The sequence below is a fragment of the Oxyura jamaicensis genome, chromosome 4, assembly GCF_011077185.1.
Source record: "Oxyura jamaicensis isolate SHBP4307 breed ruddy duck chromosome 4, BPBGC_Ojam_1.0, whole genome shotgun sequence".
Classification (NCBI taxonomy): Eukaryota; Metazoa; Chordata; class Aves; order Anseriformes; family Anatidae; genus Oxyura; species Oxyura jamaicensis.
Window position 1 is genome coordinate 71264322 of NC_048896.1, and position 22096 is coordinate 71286417.

Sequence of the window (22096 nt, forward strand, 5' to 3'; positions counted from 1 at the left end):
AATAACTATAACCTCTAGATATAGTAAGTTGAATGAAGATAGAGGAAAAGTTCTTTTCTGTTGATTCAGATAAGGGAAGGTATCAAGAAACATCAAGTTTCAGAAGAGACTTTTCTGCAAGCCACACTTTGTGCAGCTGTAGGTATACTGCTTTATATTACATCTATGCTTTGCCCAAAATATTATAAAGGCAGATGTGCAGTCAAAGTAGGTAGAAGAGTAACTGTCTATTAAACTACCTTACTTAAAGGTACTCTCAAGAAGTGTATGAGTGCTCATAACTTCAGATTGGAATATACCCAATGTGGAAAACTCCCAGTGCATTCAGACTAACCACTGACTGACTTTCTTGTGTTCTTGTTGGGGAAACCCACCAAAAAATGACAAAGGTACTTACAGAGCTGGAGCTGTCTGGGCATAGACCAGCCCCTGAACCATAACAGTTACCAGCCTGATCAGAAATTTCCATGCAATTTATAAAGCTATCATGTGTTCTCACAAAATCATTATTACTCATTGTTCTATATAGGAAAAAAGGAAGAATTCACACCCCTGTGGCTCATAATACTGTACGTTCAGTAGACAACAAATCGCTCTGTAAAGACTGTAGAAACATACACTTCAAGATTCATGATATGGTCATGTTTAAATGGCTCCAATGATCAAACAAGCAGAAGTATACTATAAATTGATTTTTATTGATTGAATTAGATAAACAGATTCATTTTTTAAAAAAATCATATTACAAACTGCTGCAGTACAATAAAATGAGGTTGCACATGTGGAGATGCCATTCTTAGCCTGCACAGCTCCTGCAGCGCTGTAGCCCATTCTCATTGCAAGCAGTACACTTGAGGGCTTTGAATGAGTCCGTAAAGCAGTTCCGAAACACAGACATCTTGCTCCCATGGCACACTGAGCACGGAAGGAATCCAAAGCCACCGCAAGAGAGGCACTCATGAGGGTGCTGGACTCTCTGTTCAAAGAAGAAAGAAAGATCACACTGTTACCTTCTCAACAGCTGTATCTCTAGGACAAATAAGGTTCCAGGATATCTTCTCAGAAATGCATCTTGGTTGCTGTCGTGAGAAACATCCCCTTCCCCATCCCAAGCTATACCACCACAGAAGACCCATATGTCTGCATCTCTATGGCCCCACATGCAATGGTTAGAGATGCTCACTGTGGGATCATCAGTCACATTACACCTCAGAAGCCTGTTGGTAGTTGTCAAAAGAGCTGGCTAAGTGATGGCTTGCATACATTACTCTCATGTAGTCTTAGACCTAGATCAATTCTAATAGGTATTCCAATAGATTGATTCTGAACTCCAGGCAGTTTAGGCTGATGTTATATTTTTCTTAAGATATGAGGACTTTTATCATTTGCACATGCTCATGTAGAATATGTTGTTCTTATTACAGTTAGAGCTGATCATATCAAAAAAAGCAATTCATAGCTTCAGACAAGGAGTGCTTTAGGAAATAAGTGATGTATTCAAATTTATGGGTGTAGAATGCTGAAGCTTTAAGTAGAAAAGAGAAAGATCATTAGCATTCAGCAGTTATACCTGGAGAAAACTGCTGCAGGCAAGACTTGGGCTCCCTCAATTTTCTTATTTCATGAGTAAAACAGAAGTTTTACTCTACTTTGTGGTGGATTAAAGATGACTGAGAATACAGGAATAGATTTTGAAGGCATTTTTAAGTTACAGTTACTGAAAATACTGCTAATTTATTTAGTGATTGCTTGAAAGTTCTGTACCAGATAAATGAAAAGTAGACCAGTACTCACCACAGCACAGATTTTTAACTTTAATATTGTACTGTTGAGTAAAGACTTTATAGATTTATTTATAAATGAAGAAGAGTAATCCATAAAATTCCTGTTAGTGTTACTCTGAGGAATCATACACCACTGAAAATATTAGTCAAAAATTTTTACCAAAGTATGCTAAAATATGTAGAACTAACAAAGCCCTTTTTTTAGCATCGTTGAGAAAACTGAAGAGATTGCTGCAAAGCTATTAAAAACAGCATTCATCTATCGACAACTTAGATGAACATACAAAAAAAAATTTAGAGCATAAGATGAACGGAAAGAGTCTTAGCTGATGTAAGTCATTTCAGCTGCCTTGAAGTCCATGTCAGTTTGATGTAGCAGAAACTCTAACTCATAATCTACAAAAACTTATTTTCACATGGGTCTGATTAGGTGAAATGCAGATTTCAAAGTGCACATTATGCCCCAGCAGGGCTCGTGGGTTGTTGTAGTGAGGATACCATAGGCATTCACAGAGGTATGATGCACCAGTATTGCTGCTGCTGCCATGTTGGTGTATCTTTCTGTTCTGAATCTTTATTGTAATGTAGAAGTATCTTCCTACTTATTTCACTTGTCAGCACTGTTGATACAACAGCATTTGGGCTGGTGTACAGCAGCTCTAATGCAAATCTCTCTAAGATGATAGATTTTTTCTTAGTAGATTTGCAAAACACTTCCATCAATCTTTCTTGCCATATGCTTGATATGTTTGTCCATTAGCTTATCCTTATAGGTAAGAAGATACAGCATGACTAACAGATTATGCGATATATACATCTGTCAAAAAAAGATCAAAGTCATATGGGAAATTTTATGAGGGACAAAACAATTAGAAATGCAGTATAATAGTATCAGATTTTTTATTATTATTATTTGTTTTTTTTGTACTGTAGCTTTGTGAAGAAGAATTTGCCATTCTTCTTCACTGGACCTACAACTCCTCTTACTATTAAATTCTCCAGGGACGACGTTTAGAAGTATATAATGTAATATTTTCATTCTCTTTTATCTCAGGGGTGCATGTGTCATTCATAATTTAAGATGGAATTTTACTTCCTTGGACATTATTTTAATTAATCTCAATATTTTAAGATAATATTGTAATCTTTAAATTCATTATTACTTCTTATGCTTATAAATAGCTACCTTTTCATGTAGAAAGCTAAGTAAGATAGCTAAGAAGAAACAATGCACAGTTGTTTTAGCTTAGTTGCTTCAACAGTCCCCATTTGACAGTTACCTGTCAGACAGCAGTAATGCTGAATGCATTCATTCTATGTATATATTTGTTTAATAGTTTCTGGTCAGCTCTTTAATGAGGCCGGTAGGTTTTTCTGTATGCTACACAGAAGCACATACATTGGGTAATGAGACAGGGAAAGCTTTGCTGAGTTAAGGAACAGGGCAGAAAAATGCAGAAGGTAACACCTGCACTGCAAAGGGACATTTATATCTCCAAAAAGATGAGGCAGTCCTCAATTTACTGGATAATGCCCAATCTACCCCTGGAATATAGCAGAGGTGAACATTCATTGGTCAACCTGACTAACTTTTGAAGGAGTTTAGGAAAGAAACTGGCTATGAGAAATCATCATGCTTCCCCAAAAAGAGGACTCTCTTTTAGTGAAAAGCTCAACATAAGTTTGTATACAAAGAGTTACTATGAAAGAATGTTAGGGAAGCATATGCTGTATTTTGTTTAAAAGCAGGGAAAAAGGAACCTTTTAGATGTAATCTTGGGGATAAATCAACTAGGTACAGGTTTCTTTTACTCTTTTGTTCTTGTCTTTAACAAATACCATATCCATGTTATCTATTTTTAATGTGGAAATTACATACTTCTTAAGTCTATGTGTTATCTTAATTTGTTTACAAGTGATTCAAGACAACTAAATAATAACTCAAAATACATTTCTTCCCCACAGCTATCCATATAACTCAGACATTATGACTGATAGATATCCCACCAAAAAGATAGGTATCTCCACCAAAAAGAAGACAGGTAATACCTTGAGCAGCCAATTTCACAAGATCAGCAGAAAAGTGATAACCAATAGAGATCCTAGCTTAGAGCAAAACAGTTGGAGCAGTCTCACACTGAGACCTAGTGTCCTCAGGGAGAGTATATCAAATGTTCAAAACTAAAGAAAAATAAGCCCCAAAGTACTTGAACTAACAAGGCAAACTAAGAGCTGGAGAAAGGCATAAAAATCTGTAATGTGAGTTCTGTGTAGTTTTGTGTAAATTGGCGTGACTGAAAACTTCCAACTTTTACCCAGACTTTCTAGATTTCAGGTCTAACCAGAATGCAGGAGATGTGCATGAACATCTCAGCATGTTCACTGTGGCACACAGAAAGTGGGTCAGCATCCACACAAGAGGCTTGACTCCTCTGGGACATGATGAAGACTAAATATCAAAGGTGTTGTCAAAAGTTATACGAAAGTGAAAATTACCTGCCTTTCTTGCTGTGGCAAATAAGAGAAAATTTAGATAGGTGGACATTTGGGTTTCATGTTATCACTGAGTTTTCTCGAACTTAATAGGCTGTGATACTGTGATATCATTCATTCAAAGACCAAAAACCAAACCAGCGTTTGGGATCATTATATAACAGAAGAAAGAATAGAGGAGAAAGAATAAAGAATAGAGAAAAAATAATAGAGAAGAAAGAATAAATAAAATAATAAAGAGAAATAAAAGAATTAAAAAAAAAAAAAGAAGAAGAAGAAGAATAGAGAAGAAAGAATAGAGAAGAAAGAAGAAAGATAACAGAAGAAAGGGAATCCATTCAGAAAAATGTTCTCAATTGCAAGTATTCAATGTACATTCCCTATGATTATTTGCAGAAATAGTTACCTCAATTTTGGTTAAGAGATCCTGAAGTTCCCCGGATTCATTCATTAGCAAAATTTTCTCAGCACCCTATTAGTAAGAAGAAAAAGGTCAGCCAGTTTAACATGAAAAGCCAGAGATGATTAGAAGATTTGGTCTTGAAAATTTAAACAGGCTGAGGACAAATTTGACTCACATTAAGCATTTTGCAATTAGGTCAACCTTAGGAAAGCTATAAGGAAAGAAGAATCTAATCACTGTTGTGGTAGAACTCTCTGAGGTTAGTTACCAGGTGTCATATCGCATTTCCCCTTCTTAAAAGGTGACATGGCTTGGAAATTCTGGTTGAGCTCACTTTATTTTACAGGGTGTGGTTCCTGACAGAATAAAATATATGTCTAGTTACTATGTCAAAAATTACAATTATATAAATATAAAACACATCAGAGACTGCAACTAAATGAGAGGAGGAAATTTTATTTCAAGTATTACAGCAGTTGAGCATTGAATTAAGATATAATATGCCTAATGTATAACAGAAGGAGAAAAAGGGTAATGAAAATACCATAATATTAAAGTCAGACACAACAATAATGAATAATAATAATTTAGTCTGAGTACATTAGGCCTCTGAGGGGTTCTGTGATCTGAACCAAGACACCATTGAAGTAGTTCTTTTTTCCCTCTGAAAGTAAAGGCTGAGAGATTATTGCAGATGAAACAAAAATGTCAAAGATGATGTAAATCTCTTTTTCCCTTTAATTAATTTAATTTCTTTTCCATCTGTAATTAGAGGGACAGATTTGGATGCTTACACTTCAGTTATATAGCCAAATATACTGAGTACTAAATATTATTGAATGATTACAAACACTTTTAATCAGTGGTTCAGAAGAAATTGACAAAAGGTAAGGAAACTGAGAGAATTGCACAGTCGTGAAGCCAGCTCACAACAGAGCTCAGATAAGACCTACATTCCCACCTCACTGTCTTGTGCTTACTCATTGCTGTGGGAAATTGGCCACAACTGGTGGGTTCATGACACCTCATTGTCCCATTTTTCAGGTCTCTGAATGCCCAGACTGCTAAAATTCATTTTTGTAGACCTCACATGAGCTGGGAGGTGTGGTGGGATGCTGGAGGTGGAATGCTGGCAAACAGTGAAGACTTGCCATTACTTTTAGCTCCCCATGGTCATCTGCAGAGCCCTGAGGGGCTCTCAGCTCCTGCTCCTCACCAGCACTATTCTCCCCACCATGTGGAGGTACAGGAAGGGATCCCAGGGAGCATATACGTCAGTAATATATGTGCTAGTGTCAGGCTAGTGCCATGCTAGAGACTTCCCATGCTGCATCATCTTTCCAGTATCCCTTTTTTGTCTTGGAAAGCCATGGTCACAGACCAACCCCAGAGGGACCCAGGGACCCAACACACACACAGCTAGTGTTCGGATGGAGCTTCTATCAAGGTGCACAGCAGGGAGAAGGGAAGAATCACAGAATCACAGAATAGTCTAGGTCGGAAGAGACCTCCAAGATCACCGAGTCCAACCTCCTACCTAACGCTAACAAATTTTCCACTAAACCATATCCCTAAGCTCTACATCTAAACATCTTTTAAAGACCTCCAGGGATGGTGACTCAACCACTTCCCTGGGCAGCCTATTCCAGTGACTAACAACCCGTTCAGTAAAGAAGTTTTTCCTAATATCCAACCTAAACCCCCCGCTGGTGCAACTTTAGCCCATTCCCCCTCGTCCTGTCACCAGGCACGTGGGAGAATAGGCCAACCGCCACCTCGCTACAGCCTCCTTTCAGGTACCCGTAGAGTGCAGTAAGGTCACCCCTGAGCCTCCTCTTCTCCAGGCTAAACAGTCCCAGCTCCCTCAGCCACTCCTTGTAAGACTTGGTCTCCAGACCCCTCACCAGCTTCGTAGCCCTTCTCTGGACTCGCTCAAGCACCTCCATGTCCTTCTTGTAGCGAGGGGCCCAAAACTGAATGCAGTACTCGAGGTGCGGCCTCACCAGAGCCGAGAACAGGGGGACAATCACTTCCCTGGACCTGCTGGCCACGCTGTTTCTTATGCAAGCCAGGATGCTGCTGGCCTTCTTGGCCGCCTGAGCACACTGCTGGCTCATATTCAGCCGACTGTCAACCAATACTCCCAGGTCCTTCTCTGCCAGGCAGCTTTCTAACCACACATCTCCCAGCCTGTAGTGCTGTTTGGGGTTGTTGTGCCCCAGGTGCAGGACCCGGCACTTGGCCTTGTTGAACTTCATACCGTTGAAGCCCACTGCTCTACAAATAGCTGAGCACGGGGTACAGAACCTTCAGTGTGTAACACAAAAATCAGCCAAAGTGCACAGAAATGTTGCAAGGGATTTTACATGACACCCTAGTGAGGTTGGTTTCCCTCTACAAAGTCTTCTAGCTGTGGCTTTCTACAAAGAAAAACACTTTTGACTCTGTGTATTATGTTATACTAAATAGATCCCTTGATGACCTCTTTACCATGTTCACGTTTCTTATTCAGAGATTTTTGTAATCACAGTATTGCATTTCTGTTAAAAAGCAAGGTATTAATATTTTGGTGGATGTGAGTGCAACTTCTGCAGTGAATGCTAATCCTTCAGTGCTACACTTTCAAAGAGGTTTAAAAAAAAAAAAAAAAGTGTTTACAAGGTAATTATTTGTGTATAATTATGTGGAAGATGACAGGAGGCAGATCTCAGATCAGCTAGCATTGCTTATGCTGAATCTTCCTCTATTGAAATCTATTATATATCATGGGCCCAGCGTATACCAGCTTCAACATATACATCACAGCCCTCTGTGTCCCCAGCAGAGAAGCTTTTAGCAGTCGACCAGCCTCCTTCACACTTGTTCTCTAATCTTTCTCTATTTTCACCTAGAATGGGCAACAGGAGTGACTGGCACAGCAGAGCAAAAACCACAGGGTATTAGCTCTGGGCTTGAATGCACTGCAGTGGCTTAAGACAGAACTTGCACTGCCTGTGTTAGGCAAAAATATTAAGTATTTGGAGCTTTATTGATGTAATTGCGGCACTGCAAATTCCCTAATCTGGATAAACCCTGATTTGCCCTCATTTAGACAGGGATCTGTTCTCCGTGGCAACAGCTGGCAAAAAGTATTCCTGTGACTTCTGCTCTGTGATACAATGGTACTGTACTGTAATGCTGACTGGCTTTTGCGGCCCTGTAATTAAAAGTCTGACAGGTTTCCCATTATAGATTGATATTTCAAAGGATTTATATTTCAGATGACATTCATCAGCTAGCTGTGTTATTTCCAAAGTGGAAAGTTTTATAATTATAGCTTTAAAATTAAAAACCGAAGTTCTAAATGTCTATCAACATTTTTAAGTGTTTCAGTATGTCTTCTGTGATTAATGTCTGCCTCAACTGAAATTTGAATAAAAGATACTTTGCAGAGGTTAATCTACCCTTTGGATCTGTGAATCTTAATTCTCAGTGCCTGCAATAAATAGAATAATGAAAGCACCTGTTAAATATGTCCAATAGCTGCTTTCTGACCAAAAAGTGACACCTTTCTTTTTATTCTTAGACTGTGCTCTGTCCACAATTATCCATAAAGGGATGTGAAACAGCTAAGAATCTGTCCCTCCAAACACGAGCATTTTGTTGACCAGGTAAAGGTTCAAAGCACCAGCCTGTTAATTCTTTATCTGCCAGCTTAAATAGCTTAATAGCTCTTAAATATCTCACAGCCACGGTGCAGGAGAAGATTTCTTTTGACAAGCAAATGCTACAGACTTTGCTAAATCATTCAACAGGTTTTCTAAACTATTTTTTTGCTTCAAAATATGTCCCAATTTTCCCTTGAGATATTTAGTAATTAGCATTGTATTTCAGGCATGGTCCCACTATCTGCAGAACTAGGACAAGTCCAATAAATTTCCTACTGCCCCAGCTCTGTATCTTGTTGATAATCCAGCACAAATGTAACCTGTGATTTTCATGATGTAATTCCTCATCAAGGACTGCACCTAGATGTATGTATCTGAATGCAAATGCTCTGCATTTGGCTGCACTAGACTGCCTGCTGATTTGGGGAAGCAGCCTCTCTTCTGCATCATTCCCTACATTCAGAGAAAAATTAACACAGCACTGAAATGTTAAATGAGAGTGGGATGGAAATCAACTTTGACCACCATGTGAGAGAATTGGGTTTGCAGGAAATAGATGAACCCAAGTATCTATTGTGGACATATATGAAATTTGATTAAAAGCCTGGAAATCTGTCAATAAACTGAGAAAAGTATGACTGCAGCATAAGAAATGTTAGATTTGATATGCAAAGAGCTATCAGATTTTGTATTAAGAGGACATGCAGTTAAACCCTGATGTTCCTGAAATGTTAAATTGCAAAACAGATGAAGCAGATGACTGAATGCAATAATTATATCACAGCTTTATTGCCACAGAGCAATTCATATCTACCCCATCAAGTGAAAGTCAGGAAAATGTGTTTACTCTAGCAAAACAATGAGGCAATTGAGAGCTACTATCATAAATGACCACTCAAAAGAAGCAAAAAGGAAACGGTTAATATTTTTATAAAGAAATATACTTTAGACAGGTATTCTCTAAACTCAATTATAAAAATAGCTTTATCATTCTTAGTAAATGGTCATAACCTATGAGTTAAGATATTTTAACGGTAAATCTTATGCCATTGTAGATTCACTATATATGGGAAGACTAAGTAGGAAGTTGTTTCTTCATGAAAAAAAAAAAAAAGTACGTATTTGAAAACGTTTTGAGTAAGTCTGAAAGGAGGAGTGGCTGATATCCCAGAGGGCTGTGCTGCTATTCAGGAAGACCTCGACAGGCTGAAGGGTTTTGCAAAGAGGAATTGTGAAGTTCAACAAGGCAGGCAGGGTCATGAACCTAGGGAGAAATAACCCCAAGCACCAGTACAGGCTGGGGCTGGCCTGCTGGAGTGCATCTCTGTAGAGGGGGACCTGGGAGTCCTGGGGGACAGCAGGCTGGCCATGAGACAGCAGTGTGCCCTTGTGGACAAGGACAACAGAATCTTGGGGTGCATTAGGAAAAGTGTTGCCAGCAGGCCAAGGCAGGTGATCCTCCCCCTCTACTCAGCCCTGGTGAGGTCACACCTGGAGTATTTTTTCCAGTTTTGGGCTCCTCAATACCAGAGGGACATGGAGCTACTGGAGCAAGTCCAGAGGTGGGCTATGAAGATGATTAGGGGACTGGAGCACCTGTCGTACAAGGACAGGCTGAGACAACTGGGCATGTTTAGCCTGGAAAAGAGAAGACTGAGGGGCAACCTTATCAATGTGCATAAATATATGAGAGGAGGGTGTCAAGAGGATGGAGCCAGTCTCTTTTCAGTTGTGCCCAGTGACAGGACAAGAGGCAATGGGTGCAAACTGAAGCACAGGGCGTTCCAACTGAATATGAGGGCTCACTTCTTTACTGCGAGGGTGACAGAGCACTGGGACAGGTTGCCAGGAGAGGTTGTGAAGTCTCCTTCTCTGGAGATATTCAAAACCCATATGGATGCCATCCTGTAAAATGTGTTCTAGGTGATCCTCCTCGGCAGTGGGGTTGGACTAGAGGATCTTCAGAGGTCCCTTCAAAGCTTGGCCATTCTGTGATTCTGTGAAGGGCAGCTGAATACTGGAATGTAGTCATATGCTTAAAGTGAAAAATAAATGTATTTTTAAAATATGATGCATTATGTGTTAATATCTATAATGAGCTAATATGTATATTAGGGATGGCTCTGTCTTTTTTATGTGCATCCCTTTTCCAGTTAGGTGGGCTTCTACATAACAAAACTCTAGCAATCCTGGGTTCCTTTGTATGAGTAAGAGAATGATCATTTTCTTCTTTCTTTCTTTCTTTTTTTTTTTTTTTTTTTTCTGCATTGCATTCTGCTTTCTGCTTTCTGGAAATTATTTTTTATTCTCCTTTGGCGCCCCAGCAGATGGCATAATTCCATTTCAGAAGGAGAGATGGAGACAGCCTCTGCAGCCTCTGGAGAGACAGAAACAGCCTCGGGTGAAACGGGGCGGGGGGAGGAATGGGGGAGGGGGGAAGTGATAAGATGGTAAGGTGCATGTTGCAGAAAGAACGTGCAATTTCCTGAAAGACTGATATTTAGACAGCATGTGTCAAAAAATACAATGATTCAATCCTGAAAGAAATGAGAAGATTAAAAACCTGCTGTACTGCAGCACGCAGGACTTTACTTGACACAGAGTAAATATGATTTTTCTATTGCTTCTGCCCGAGTAGCTGATTTGTCTCATTCCCCCTGTGTAGGCAATGATAAATTCCACAGTATTGTGAAGATTTATCCACACAGCTTGCAGTACTCTAGCAACCCTGTCAGGACTTCTGAGCAGCTCCAATACTGTGTACTATGTCACATGCACATATGCTGTGTTCTGGTGCTTTTGTTACATTTATCTCATTAAAAATAATCTTGTCCCTTTTCAAAACTCTTCATATTTTAATTAGGGTGTTTTTTATCCTATGACTCACTGAAAGATGCCTGGCTCAATATAGATTCTCTTTTGTATTGCTACATGCAATCTCCTTTAGGGAGGGATTTGCCAGGAAATAAATATTCAAAATTAAAAAGATAGAGAGAGCAAGACAGAGAGAAAATATTGCATGATTAATTTACTGACACACCAGGCTTCTGGATTTCTGTTTTACATTTGCATATCAGAATATAATTATCATAAAACCCATTACAGAAATGTCCACTGTTACCAACAAGACCAAATTCCGTGTGAGTTCTCAATCACATTTTGCTGAAACACAAGCTCAGCGAAGGATGCAGCCAACCTGCTGCCCTGTGAGTCCCTGACAAGTTGTCTTCTTAAGGTGTCACATCCACGAGGCATTGAAATAGCTGGGGAGTGATTGCCTCATGGCCAGATCCTGAAAGACTGGTAAAACATTTGTAACCTTCCTGATATGCAGACTACTCTCCAACTTATTTCTCTTCCTCAGTGATTTGATTTTGGCCAATTTTGTTTTTTACCAGATCAATGGGTACTTTTTCTTGTTTGAAATAATATGAATGGAGCTTCCATGCTGTAATAAATGTGCGTAGACCAGAACACTAAATTCTTTCTTCATTTTTTTACCCACTGGTGTCAGCAGGTAGTTTGACAGTTTGATATCTCTTCCACATTTATCTAGCTTCCTAATTCACTTTCCTTCCTTTCTATATGTCTGTTAAATATCTCATAAAATAATTAAATAGTTTTAATAAAAGTGTTTGTTACACTGTTGCTCATCTGTTAAAGACAATTTCCCATGATCTTCTAAAAAAAAAGCGACAGTGAATTAATGGGCCATCCATCACACCAAAGTGACTCTAATTGGGCATCAGTTAGAGCTTAGCAAATAATTTATTCAATACATTTCAGTATTTTACCTGATTTATTTTGACAAATTGATCACAGTGAGATTTTTCTTGGACTTGGTCATAACTCATTTTGTTTTATTATTATTACTATTATTATTATTATTATTATTTAACATGACAGTTAGGTAAGCAAATCTTAGTCTGAATCCTAGTGAATTTTAAGCTTTTCTTTTAAGACGGACTGCTGTTCCTGACTGGTTGGAGAGCTCTCTGTCTCAGGGATATGACAAAAGCAGTCTCTAAGCTGTCTGCTAATACCCTGCACATGGCCCATTCTGCAAATACTAGTGTTGTCTGCTGAAGTGGACTGCTCAGTGAAACCAGTCTTAAGCAGAGCATTAAGAGTTTGGCAGACTACTGCCAGTGCCACGAAAGGAAGGGAAGAATATGTGGAATGTGTGCTTGAGCGTTTTTGTAGTCCGAGCACCAATTATATGCTGTTTGTTGATTGCATTTTATTCCATTATTTAAATCTTTTATAAAAATGAAAGCGTTAGGCAATACTAACAAAATAACCCTGCTGTGTTTAAATACAGTTTGCCTCCACAAATCATGGTCTCTCAGTTGGTGTTAATTGCTAGTTCTTCACCACTTCAGACAAATACCTTTTTTGAGCTCCCAACCTATTTTGTCGGTTGCTTTCCAGATTTTTTGCCTTTAAACTCAGATTTTTCACTTTATGAAAGACACATTTCTAAAGAACAGGTTGTCCCTAATACAAAGGTGCAGTTTTACACATAGAGTACCAACATACAAATTTTGATTATAGTTTTCTACTTGGAGTTATGTCTCACAACAGAGCAGAGTTAGGCTATTTTTATTGCTAGATTTTAAGTATTAACCAGTTCTGTACCTAAAACAATGTTCCATTGATTATAGTTTCCTGATACAGAATACGTTATATAAAATTCAGTGCATGTTTAAGCTCTTAAGCCCCAAGCTGTTAGACATTCTCATATTCAACAGAGTTATTACTAAGTGACAGGTATGTTTTGTGTGTTAATTTTCCTGGGTCAATAATACACACACGTTTCCATGGGAAAAAAGAAAAAAAACAAAAAAAAAAAAAAAACTATTTCTCTAGATTTCCATGGTTTCTTCTACAAAGATGAACTCTTTTCTTAGAAACACAGCATCACTTATATTGCATTACTGCATCTTACTCCCCTCCTGAAAGCCTCTCCCCAGCTCTGTTGTGTCTTTACATCAAACCTAACAGCATGGATGGCTGCAACACATGCCACAAAGGGGCTTCTGTCTTTGTTCCCATCATTCCAACATTGCAAACAATTTCATAAAAACATGACTTTCTTCTGTTCTTACAGACTTCTTAGTCTCATGTTTTACTTACCCCAAGGTAATGGCCATCAATAAACACAACAGGGAGGGAGGGAACTTCACACACCCTCCTGCATCTCTCATCTAGTTCTTTTCCATAATCACTGTTGAGAGCAATATTTTTTTCTTCAAATTTAACTCTGTGGTTTTGAAAGATCTTTCTAACCAGTTCACATCTTTCAAAGGTGGTTCTCACCACACGAAGACTGGTAGTATAAATTATTATACGGCCAAATTCCGGCACTGATGACACCTGGAAAAGAAAAAAAAATCCACTTGCAGTATATGAAGTGTTAACAGCTTTTTTTTGTTTGTTTGTTTGTTTTTCTGGCTGCTGTAATAACATCCAAATATTGTATTGAATAATTTCATTAAAAATATTGTTTATGCAGAAAAAGAGAAATACAATCTCTTCTGTACTTTTTTGAAATGTAAAATGGAGTGTGAGGAACTAAGTGTTTGTAATCACCACCTTAAGGCAATTTAAACTGCTTATCAAAGGAAGGTGCAACTTTACTTCTTTTGGAAAGCTTTGGAGATAGTTAATCAAGCACAACATTTTCAAGAAACAGACATATTTTAGAATTGGTGGGCTTCCAAATTTGAATAAGTCATCATTCTTTTGTTGTTGTACTGTACACAAATTCACCAACCTTCCCCAAGCTGTAAGACACAATGCTTTGGGTTAAACCCATTTCATTTGCAAAAGCACAGATTCTTCAAAAAAACAACAGAAACTTGAGTGCAGGGCTCCCCACTGTTTTTAAAAGTGCCTGATTCTGTTACAACAGTGACTCCTGTTTGTTTATACAAACACAATCTGGTAGTATCCAGACAAAGTCCAGACTTGATAGCTAAGGTGTTAAAAGCCTCCTTTCAGCAAGGACAAGAACCAAAGCTAAAAGGTGCATCACATCCACGAACCAACACTGACATAGAATATTTTATCTCCATGCTGAGCTAGATCATAATTGGAGAGGGGACAGATTTATCACTATTTTTTTAGTGAGGACCCAAGTTATATCATTCTAAAATCCAGCCAACATTTTGTGTGTATTCAGTCTCCAAATCAAAGCCCTCTGCAGTTAGGGGACAGAGTTCCATTGTCTGTAATAAGTTACAACACAGGCCAGTTCTTCATAGGTATAAGTTTATACCTCATATTTAATTTCTATGATGAAGAAAAATATGTAGTGTAAGTACTACAGGGGTTATTTTGTCCAAGAGAGAATAGTACATTTTTTAAAAGCCTGAGAATCTTTGCTCTGATCAAAGACACTCTGTACCAATAAATAGCTAAAATTCTTGCTTTTCTAAAAGTTAGTAAGACATTTCCAAGGGTTTTGAGTTATCTATACTATATTGCAAAGGAATTTTCATTATTTCAGTGCTATTCCAGGAGTAAAACCACAAGTTAGAAAATAATAAGTAAATAAACCTATAATGCACTTTAGCAATCTATGCAAAGCAAAGCTTGATGGGTGTATGGATACTTTTGAACCATGTCATGTAATAATTGTAAAGACAAAAATGGGTAGAAGCCATTGGAGATTTTGTCAAATAATGAGGTCATGATTTATCTTACTATTTAAATTGAAGAAAAATGTCTCTTTAAAAGCATATTCTATTTAAAAAGATGTCTACATGGTTCAATGTACAGCAAAGAATTCTTAGAAGATTATGTGAGTTTTACAAATAACTTACAGATCACTGGAAGTTTAATTGCAGATATATGTAATTTACCTATTTTCCATCTCCCATCCCAGGAAAGAAGCATGTTGTCATATGTCAGTATTTATTTCTCTTTGAATAGAATTCAGAGCTTTCATTTTAGGAAAAAAAAAAAAATGTTATAAATAATGTTACAAAAAGAGAGCTACTTTTCTTCTAGTCTTTTTTCTGGGCTGAAAATCTGTTACATCTCTACTGCAAATTGACTCTTTTCCAGAATATAATTCACACATCCCAAGTGAAAGGATTAGCTTGTCCTCTGCTTAAAAGACAAGTAATCTACATAGACACCGACAAATATTGTAGTAACTGTGCATGGAAGGAGGATGAGTTCAACCTTTGCAGAAGTAACCAAAAGGAGGTCTTAAAATATTCTTTCACGATATAATTTCACATACTCATTGTTTTCTTCTTTTTGGAGTGAAAATACATTTTTAAGTGGAAAACCACTCAACAGGATGGAAATTCATGTTGCTTCATAGCTCTAATCTTTAATGCTGTTTGTTCCCAGATAGCAGAGGCTGGCAGGAGAGATACAGACAGTCATTATCTAGTGAAGCATCAGGACTGTGGTGTCCCTGTAGCATACAAATAAGCAGGTGAAGACATGGAAAAACGGAAAGTTGTAAAGTAATCTGGAAAGATATCAAGTGGAAGGTGTGTACACAGAGTCACTTTTATGCTTATTCCTTTATTTTTGCCCTGTTGTGACAGTGAAGAAAAGCTCGTTTGCTCTGCAAAGAAATATAAAGGGCATTGATTAAATAATTCTTTAGGGAAATTTTATTAAATGCCTTGTTTTCTGTGCTAAAAACGCACATAATTTATCCTTGGCAGGACTTTATCATACCAGAGAAAATCCTTCCTCTCACCTGTCCTGAACCACACTGGTATTAAAAAAAATAAAAAATAAAAATAAAAAAATAAAAATAAAAATAAAAATAAAGATAATTAGAGAGATTTACATGTGTTAGTTTGATTTTGGTTTTGGTTTTCCTTAATGAGAATCTATGTTAATTCTTATTTTTCTATCCAATTCAACAGCTACAGCCTGTAATGTTTAGTTGCTAGAATATGGTTTTGAAATAAATCAGCAGAATAATGTTTGAACACTCTGCTTTTGCTTCCTAGGCTGGAACTGTTAAAAAAAAAAAAATAATAATAATAATAATAATAATAATAAATTGCAAGCAATGTAAGCAATAGAAAATGTAGAAAATGTAGAATAGAAAGATTTTTGAAAATGAATATTTACAATTTAATGTAACAAACTTCAAATTTTAGCTGAAGATAAACAGAAGGCAATTCTCAGGTTAATGGGCATGACAAAACTGCTTAGGTTGTGGAAGTTCAAAAGATGTACAAACCAAAAGATTTGGAGTGATTTACATTGGCCATTTTCTTGTACTTAACTGGGATTCTCATTGAAACCTGAAGCTTATGAAAACCATTTGGCCAGAGGCAGCAACTTTTTGTGTCAGATTCAGAAAGTCACATGGCACTCTTGGCACATGGGCCAAGAGTGTGTTTCAAAGAAGGTGTCCATAGAGAAAAACTGTAAAGGAAGAGATTTAAGGCTGCAGAGGGAAATAAACTTTCTTTAGCTTCAATGCTCTGCATCGTTTACAGCTCACAAATTAATAGCATTGTGCTACCAACATCCAAAGAAACATTCAAAGGCATTGGATGTTTTATTGTGTCAATCTAAACAGCTTAAATTTTGCTTGGGACCAGCTAGTAGACAGCAACAGCAGCAGCATAACCTACATGACTTCATGATACAGATGCCACTCAGTGATTCAGGAACAGCTGCCTTTTTTTTTTCTCTCTTTTTTCTTCTCTTTTCTTCTCTTATTTTTCTTTTTTTTTTACTCAAAACAAAAAAACAGAGCAAAATGAAGGGATGTAGGAGACTGCAAAAGAGATGAAGAGACAGAAATAACCAAAAAGAGATAATAAAGCAAAAAACAAATTGTCCGATACCAACAAATTTAGAGCAGTACAAACTAAATGTAGAAATCATAATGCAAGAAATATGACATGAAAGACAGGCAGTGAAACAAAATGTAGTAAACAATAAAACAGAGACAAGGTCACTAATATATGACATCTTGAAGTTTTTTAAAAAAAATAAAAAAAAATAAAAAATACTGGTACCAATGAAAGTACTCAACAGCAAATATATTATAGAATATACAAGTATACAAATCTCCAAATTGTTTCAACACTTTGGGATTTTTTTTTGTTTGTTTGTTTGATTGGTTTTGTTTTTGTTTTTAAGCAAGGCATATTGCTGGAGCTGCACAAATATAATGAAATATTTGAGAATCACACTCAAAATGTATTTGAGAATTTACCTTTTCTGTACAACACCTGCCACAACAATAATAACAGACTTCTCAGCAGCTCCAAAAATATTGTGTAACAGCCAGGTGTTTCCATTGTACTTCTGAAAGCTGTTTAAATTCATACACTGTAAAACTCCCATAGATGTCTCTGGGCTCAGATCTGCCCCAGTGTATCTTAACCCTAGCTTCAAAATCCCGTTGCAACTGAAGTAGCAGCAAAAAATCCGTGTTCCTCTGCTAATCACGTATCTATGCTGACCCTGACCAATCCTCCAGTCTACGTAGATAACACTCACAATCCTATTTGTGAGGGAAAATTATAAAATGGATTTTGGAATAATAATACTAGATTGTTTCTTCAGCATATTTTTAATGAATTGCTTTCCCAAGGCTATATATTTTAATATATTTTATGACATTTTTATGTCTGCCTTGCTGACTTTGAGTGGTTCTTTGGACCAAAACTCATATCATGGATTTTTTTGCAGCACAGTTGGGATCTAGCCAAATTCAGAGCAGAGGAAGTGGTCCAAACTGATGTTTTTCTATTTGTGTAAGGACCACTGGTGGACCTTGGGGTTCTTCATAAAGCAGTTGTAATTTTTTTTTATTTTTTTTATTTTTCCTGAAAGCCTTTCTATATGACCATGTCTGCATGCAGGTAAATAAACAAGACTAGCAGGGAGAGGAATACCCATGTTTTTAGCCTCCTTTTTATTTGCTTGCAAAGGAAAAGGGTGACAGCAACACTTTGAAAGTCATCAGGGGATGTGTTTGTTTTTTTTCTAATCTTCCCTCTGGACAGAAGTATGAATGTGTGTTTTAATCTCATTGGTGTGAAAAGAATATCTATTTAGAAAACAAGCTCTATATTTTACTTTATATGAGCAACTCTTTTCTAGTAAAAACAGAATCTTTTTCTGCTAAGATTAATGGACTTGTATAATACTTTGTCAAAAGCCCAAATTTTAATGCCAGCTTTTATCACATAAGAGATCTTAAAAGGTTTTTACTATGTTCAGGTGTAACATTCAACTAATCTTACTCATACGATAGTGAATTGCTTCATTGACCTAAATCAATGGCTGATATGCCCTTCTCTGTCCCAGAATATCATCTTTCAACATCTCATATTGTTCTACTGAAATATGCACCTCTTGGCTTAGCAATTAGATACTATCAGACCAGCAAAGTATCTCCTATCCACTAAGTCAGCTGAAGAAGGAATCTAAAGTACATTACAGACCCGGTACCAAGAGATGCTTCAGTGAGTAAATGCAACATTCATGATCTAAAGAAAATGTTGTGCAAGAGAAAAGATGTATATATAGATATATGTATGCACGGATGCATGTGCACATATATATATTCATACGTGCTTGCTACAAGTTTTAATTTAAGCTGTTCAATTCAAAACTGGTATTACATAACTTAGGGCTTGAATCAACACCAATAATTGGCAAGAAGAGTTATGATCTAACAATAGTTTTCTAATCATGAGGTTTTTTGAATTTTCATTTTTATTTTACACTCAGAAGGAATGTCAGCTATGGCTGAATATGGCCTTTAGTTTCTGCAAGACTGAAAACTTGTACTGTCTTTTGACTTTTAAAAGGCTTCCAAAATCTATATGAAATGAGTACTAAAACAAATTTATTCTTTCTGAAAAGTTAACGTAAAAAACAATCACCACAATTTTAAAAATTTTTTACATGACATTTCCTCAGAACATACATGTTCTCCAAAATGCATAGTATTTAATAAAAGACACCAGGACACTCTTTAGATGAAAATGTGTAATATTCTTTGAAAGAGATGGCTGGAGACTGAAGGTTTGTGGTCTAGTGAAAACTCTACAGTATTATACAGTGCTAATAGAGTTGTGAACTAGTCCCTTTGGTCTGTCATTGTTTGTTGTCTATTTTAAATTAAAGATTTAATGGCATTTTTCAGAAAGCATTGATTCCCAGGCCAGAATACCTCATGCAATGAATGGATCTCATGTTGCAAAGTAACATATTTTTCCTTGGCAGGTAAGGTCTGTTTACGCATACCGAAGGAATTGCAAACAGCCATGGTGTGCACTCTCAGTACAAAATCACATTCTGTTCGATTTCACTGTTTGTAGTTCAAACCCTCCATAGGCTCACGCAGCAAAAGCACAGTGTTCACTTATTTTTTTAATTTAAGCACTCTCTAAAGTGCTCTACTACGTTAAGTCTGTTAGTTCTGTTTACATTGTTTTCAAGGACCTGGCACTATGTCAACATTTGGGAAAATTGAACTTTATTAAATACAAGAATCTGCATTTTAGTAATGCACTGTAGAAGAAAGACTAATTTTCTGCAACATAGCAGGTCATATACTCGATTCAAATTGTGTCCTAACCTTCTCTTAAAAGTATAATTTTGATAACACTACACTTTTTCTTATCCGGTTTGGTACTTGCAGGGACCATAACTGTAGGACTTGGAGTCTGTGACCCCCTGTCATCGCGACAGTGAAATTATATCACCAGTTATCATACACATAACCATCTGTAAGCTGGTAAGGTGTATCAATACCAATTTACCAATGAGAGCATCAAGAGCTGCACCCCTAAACTAGGCAGACAGAGAGACTGGAACAGTCTCAAACACAGACAGTAGTTTTGTTGTGTTCAAGAAAGTGGTTCAGTCATTGTTTTTCTCAGATTTCAAAATAGCACACGTACTTGTGTGCCTCTTATCTGCCTACTTTCTGGCACTCTCCTCCTCCACAAACAGCAGCCCTAGGAATATATCCATTTCCAAAAGCAGTACAGGAGAACCTGTTCTTCTGCTTGATTGAATGTCCCAACACAGGACATGAAGCATCTATTTTTTTCTGTTTCTGTTTCATAGGGCTAGTTAATTCTGAGGAGCTGGTCACAGTTACAGAGAAAGGCTGAGATCCAGCAGGAAACTGAATTGTTTGATCTTCTAGCTCCTGGGCAATTCTTGTCTCTCTTACTTATACGTCCATCATATAGTCCAGATTGTAAAATAGCACATTTTTACTTCCCTGAAGTTGGCAGGGAAATTGCTCATCAATGCAATATCTATAAAATAGATATAGGATTATATCTATATCTATATCTATAAAATAGATATAGGATTTCATTATGCTTAAGGCATATGTATAGTTTCTTTATGTATGTCTGTAGTTCATTTTTACTTCTCAGATCATATATCAACTTTGATCTGATGAAAATAACAGAAGTAGTAATAACATTACATGTGGTTTTTATGTAGTTCCTTTCTTCCAAAAGAATTCCAAGCCATTTTATGAGGAAGAAAAAATAGCTTTTAACATTATTCTCAGCATTCAAGTCGGTTTATTGAGTACTCAGAAAGCAAAACAAGGCCTGTCCAACCTCTCACACCATGTATATGTGTGTTGCGACCCTTTCTGTTCCTCAAATAACAAAACATAACATAGCATTTTTTCTGCCACTGTAGGATTTCCCACATACCCTCCAGCATAGACTGCTGTGCAGGAGGTGTCAAAGGGTTTTCACTTCAAACCAGAAAAAATAATTGCAATATCACAGCAGTGGAGTACAGGGTGCAACCCTGCTTCTCCCAGCTCTTTGCAATGCTTCAGCTATTCATGAAGTTCATGAAGGGTTCAGGAAGGGTTCAGGAAGGGTTCATGAAGTACAAAGAATACATCTGAGCTCACCTCCCTATGTTCCTGTTACCGTTCTTCCTGCACGCACTCATACAGCCTGCTCTCAGGTGACCCCAATCCAGCTAAGAGAACAAGCTATCTCCCTCAGGGTCGTGGTTTCTGCTAGACCCTGATGCTTCTGCTTGCATGTACTTTATAAAGGTAAAGCTGCCTGCTACCAGCATTGCACTTACTCTGGGTTAAAAAAATAAAAATAAATAACAATAAAATTTATTTGATTTACTTAAGGAAGTCAGCCAGCGCATAATGTAATAGAGTGTTCAAATTTGAAAAAAAAAAAAAAAAAAAAAAAGAGCAGTATCTGTCCATGCCTAATTGGATGTTATTTGATGTTATTTGGATGTTATTTATCGTGCTTTGGGATGCCTATCAGTATTTTCTTATTAGTGTATTTATTCCTTTTTGCATATGATAGAAATAAATGAGGCCTTCGAAAATCAGAAGCAAAAATTAATTCCTGTAAGTAATTCTAATCTATCATGAAATTCTCCCTGGAAGAAACCACACTGTGACATAATGCTTGTTTTCCTCTTTTGATCACTCACTCTTTATTTCTCTCTCATCGTGCTTACCAACTTGATATCTCCAATAACTCCTTCCAGAGGAAAAGGGAAAGAGTTTCTGGGAAGTCTCGCTTGGAAATGTTGAATGGTTTGGCAAGAAAAGAGAAGGATTTCATTGTTGCACAGTTTCCCACAAATATTGAAAGGGAAGAAGCAAAAGAAGCCAAAAATAGTTTTGCCCTCAGTAGTTTACAAAAGACACTAGAAGTTTTTTGAAAAAGGTTCTTCAGTAAGTGTCCAACGATAATCTAACATCATGCAGTGCTTTGAAATGTTCTTGGTTTTGGTGAAAG

At 37.1% G+C, this 22096-nt stretch overlaps 1 protein-coding gene across 1 annotated transcript in view; it reads right to left on the reverse strand.

Moving 5' to 3' along the window:
- Nucleotides 1-757: 757 nt before the first annotated feature.
- The window catches only part of GRXCR1 (glutaredoxin and cysteine rich domain containing 1), a 38818-nt gene continuing 17479 nt past the window's right edge, over nt 758-22096 (reverse strand). The window contains exons 2-4 of the mRNA XM_035325786.1: nt 13464-13703; nt 4684-4749; nt 758-976 (exon numbers count right to left, since the gene is read on the reverse strand). Of these exons, the coding sequence (XP_035181677.1) occupies nt 797-976; nt 4684-4749; nt 13464-13703 (486 nt within the window). The 3' untranslated portion in view covers nt 758-796. The remainder of the gene's footprint in view (nt 977-4683; nt 4750-13463; nt 13704-22096) is intronic.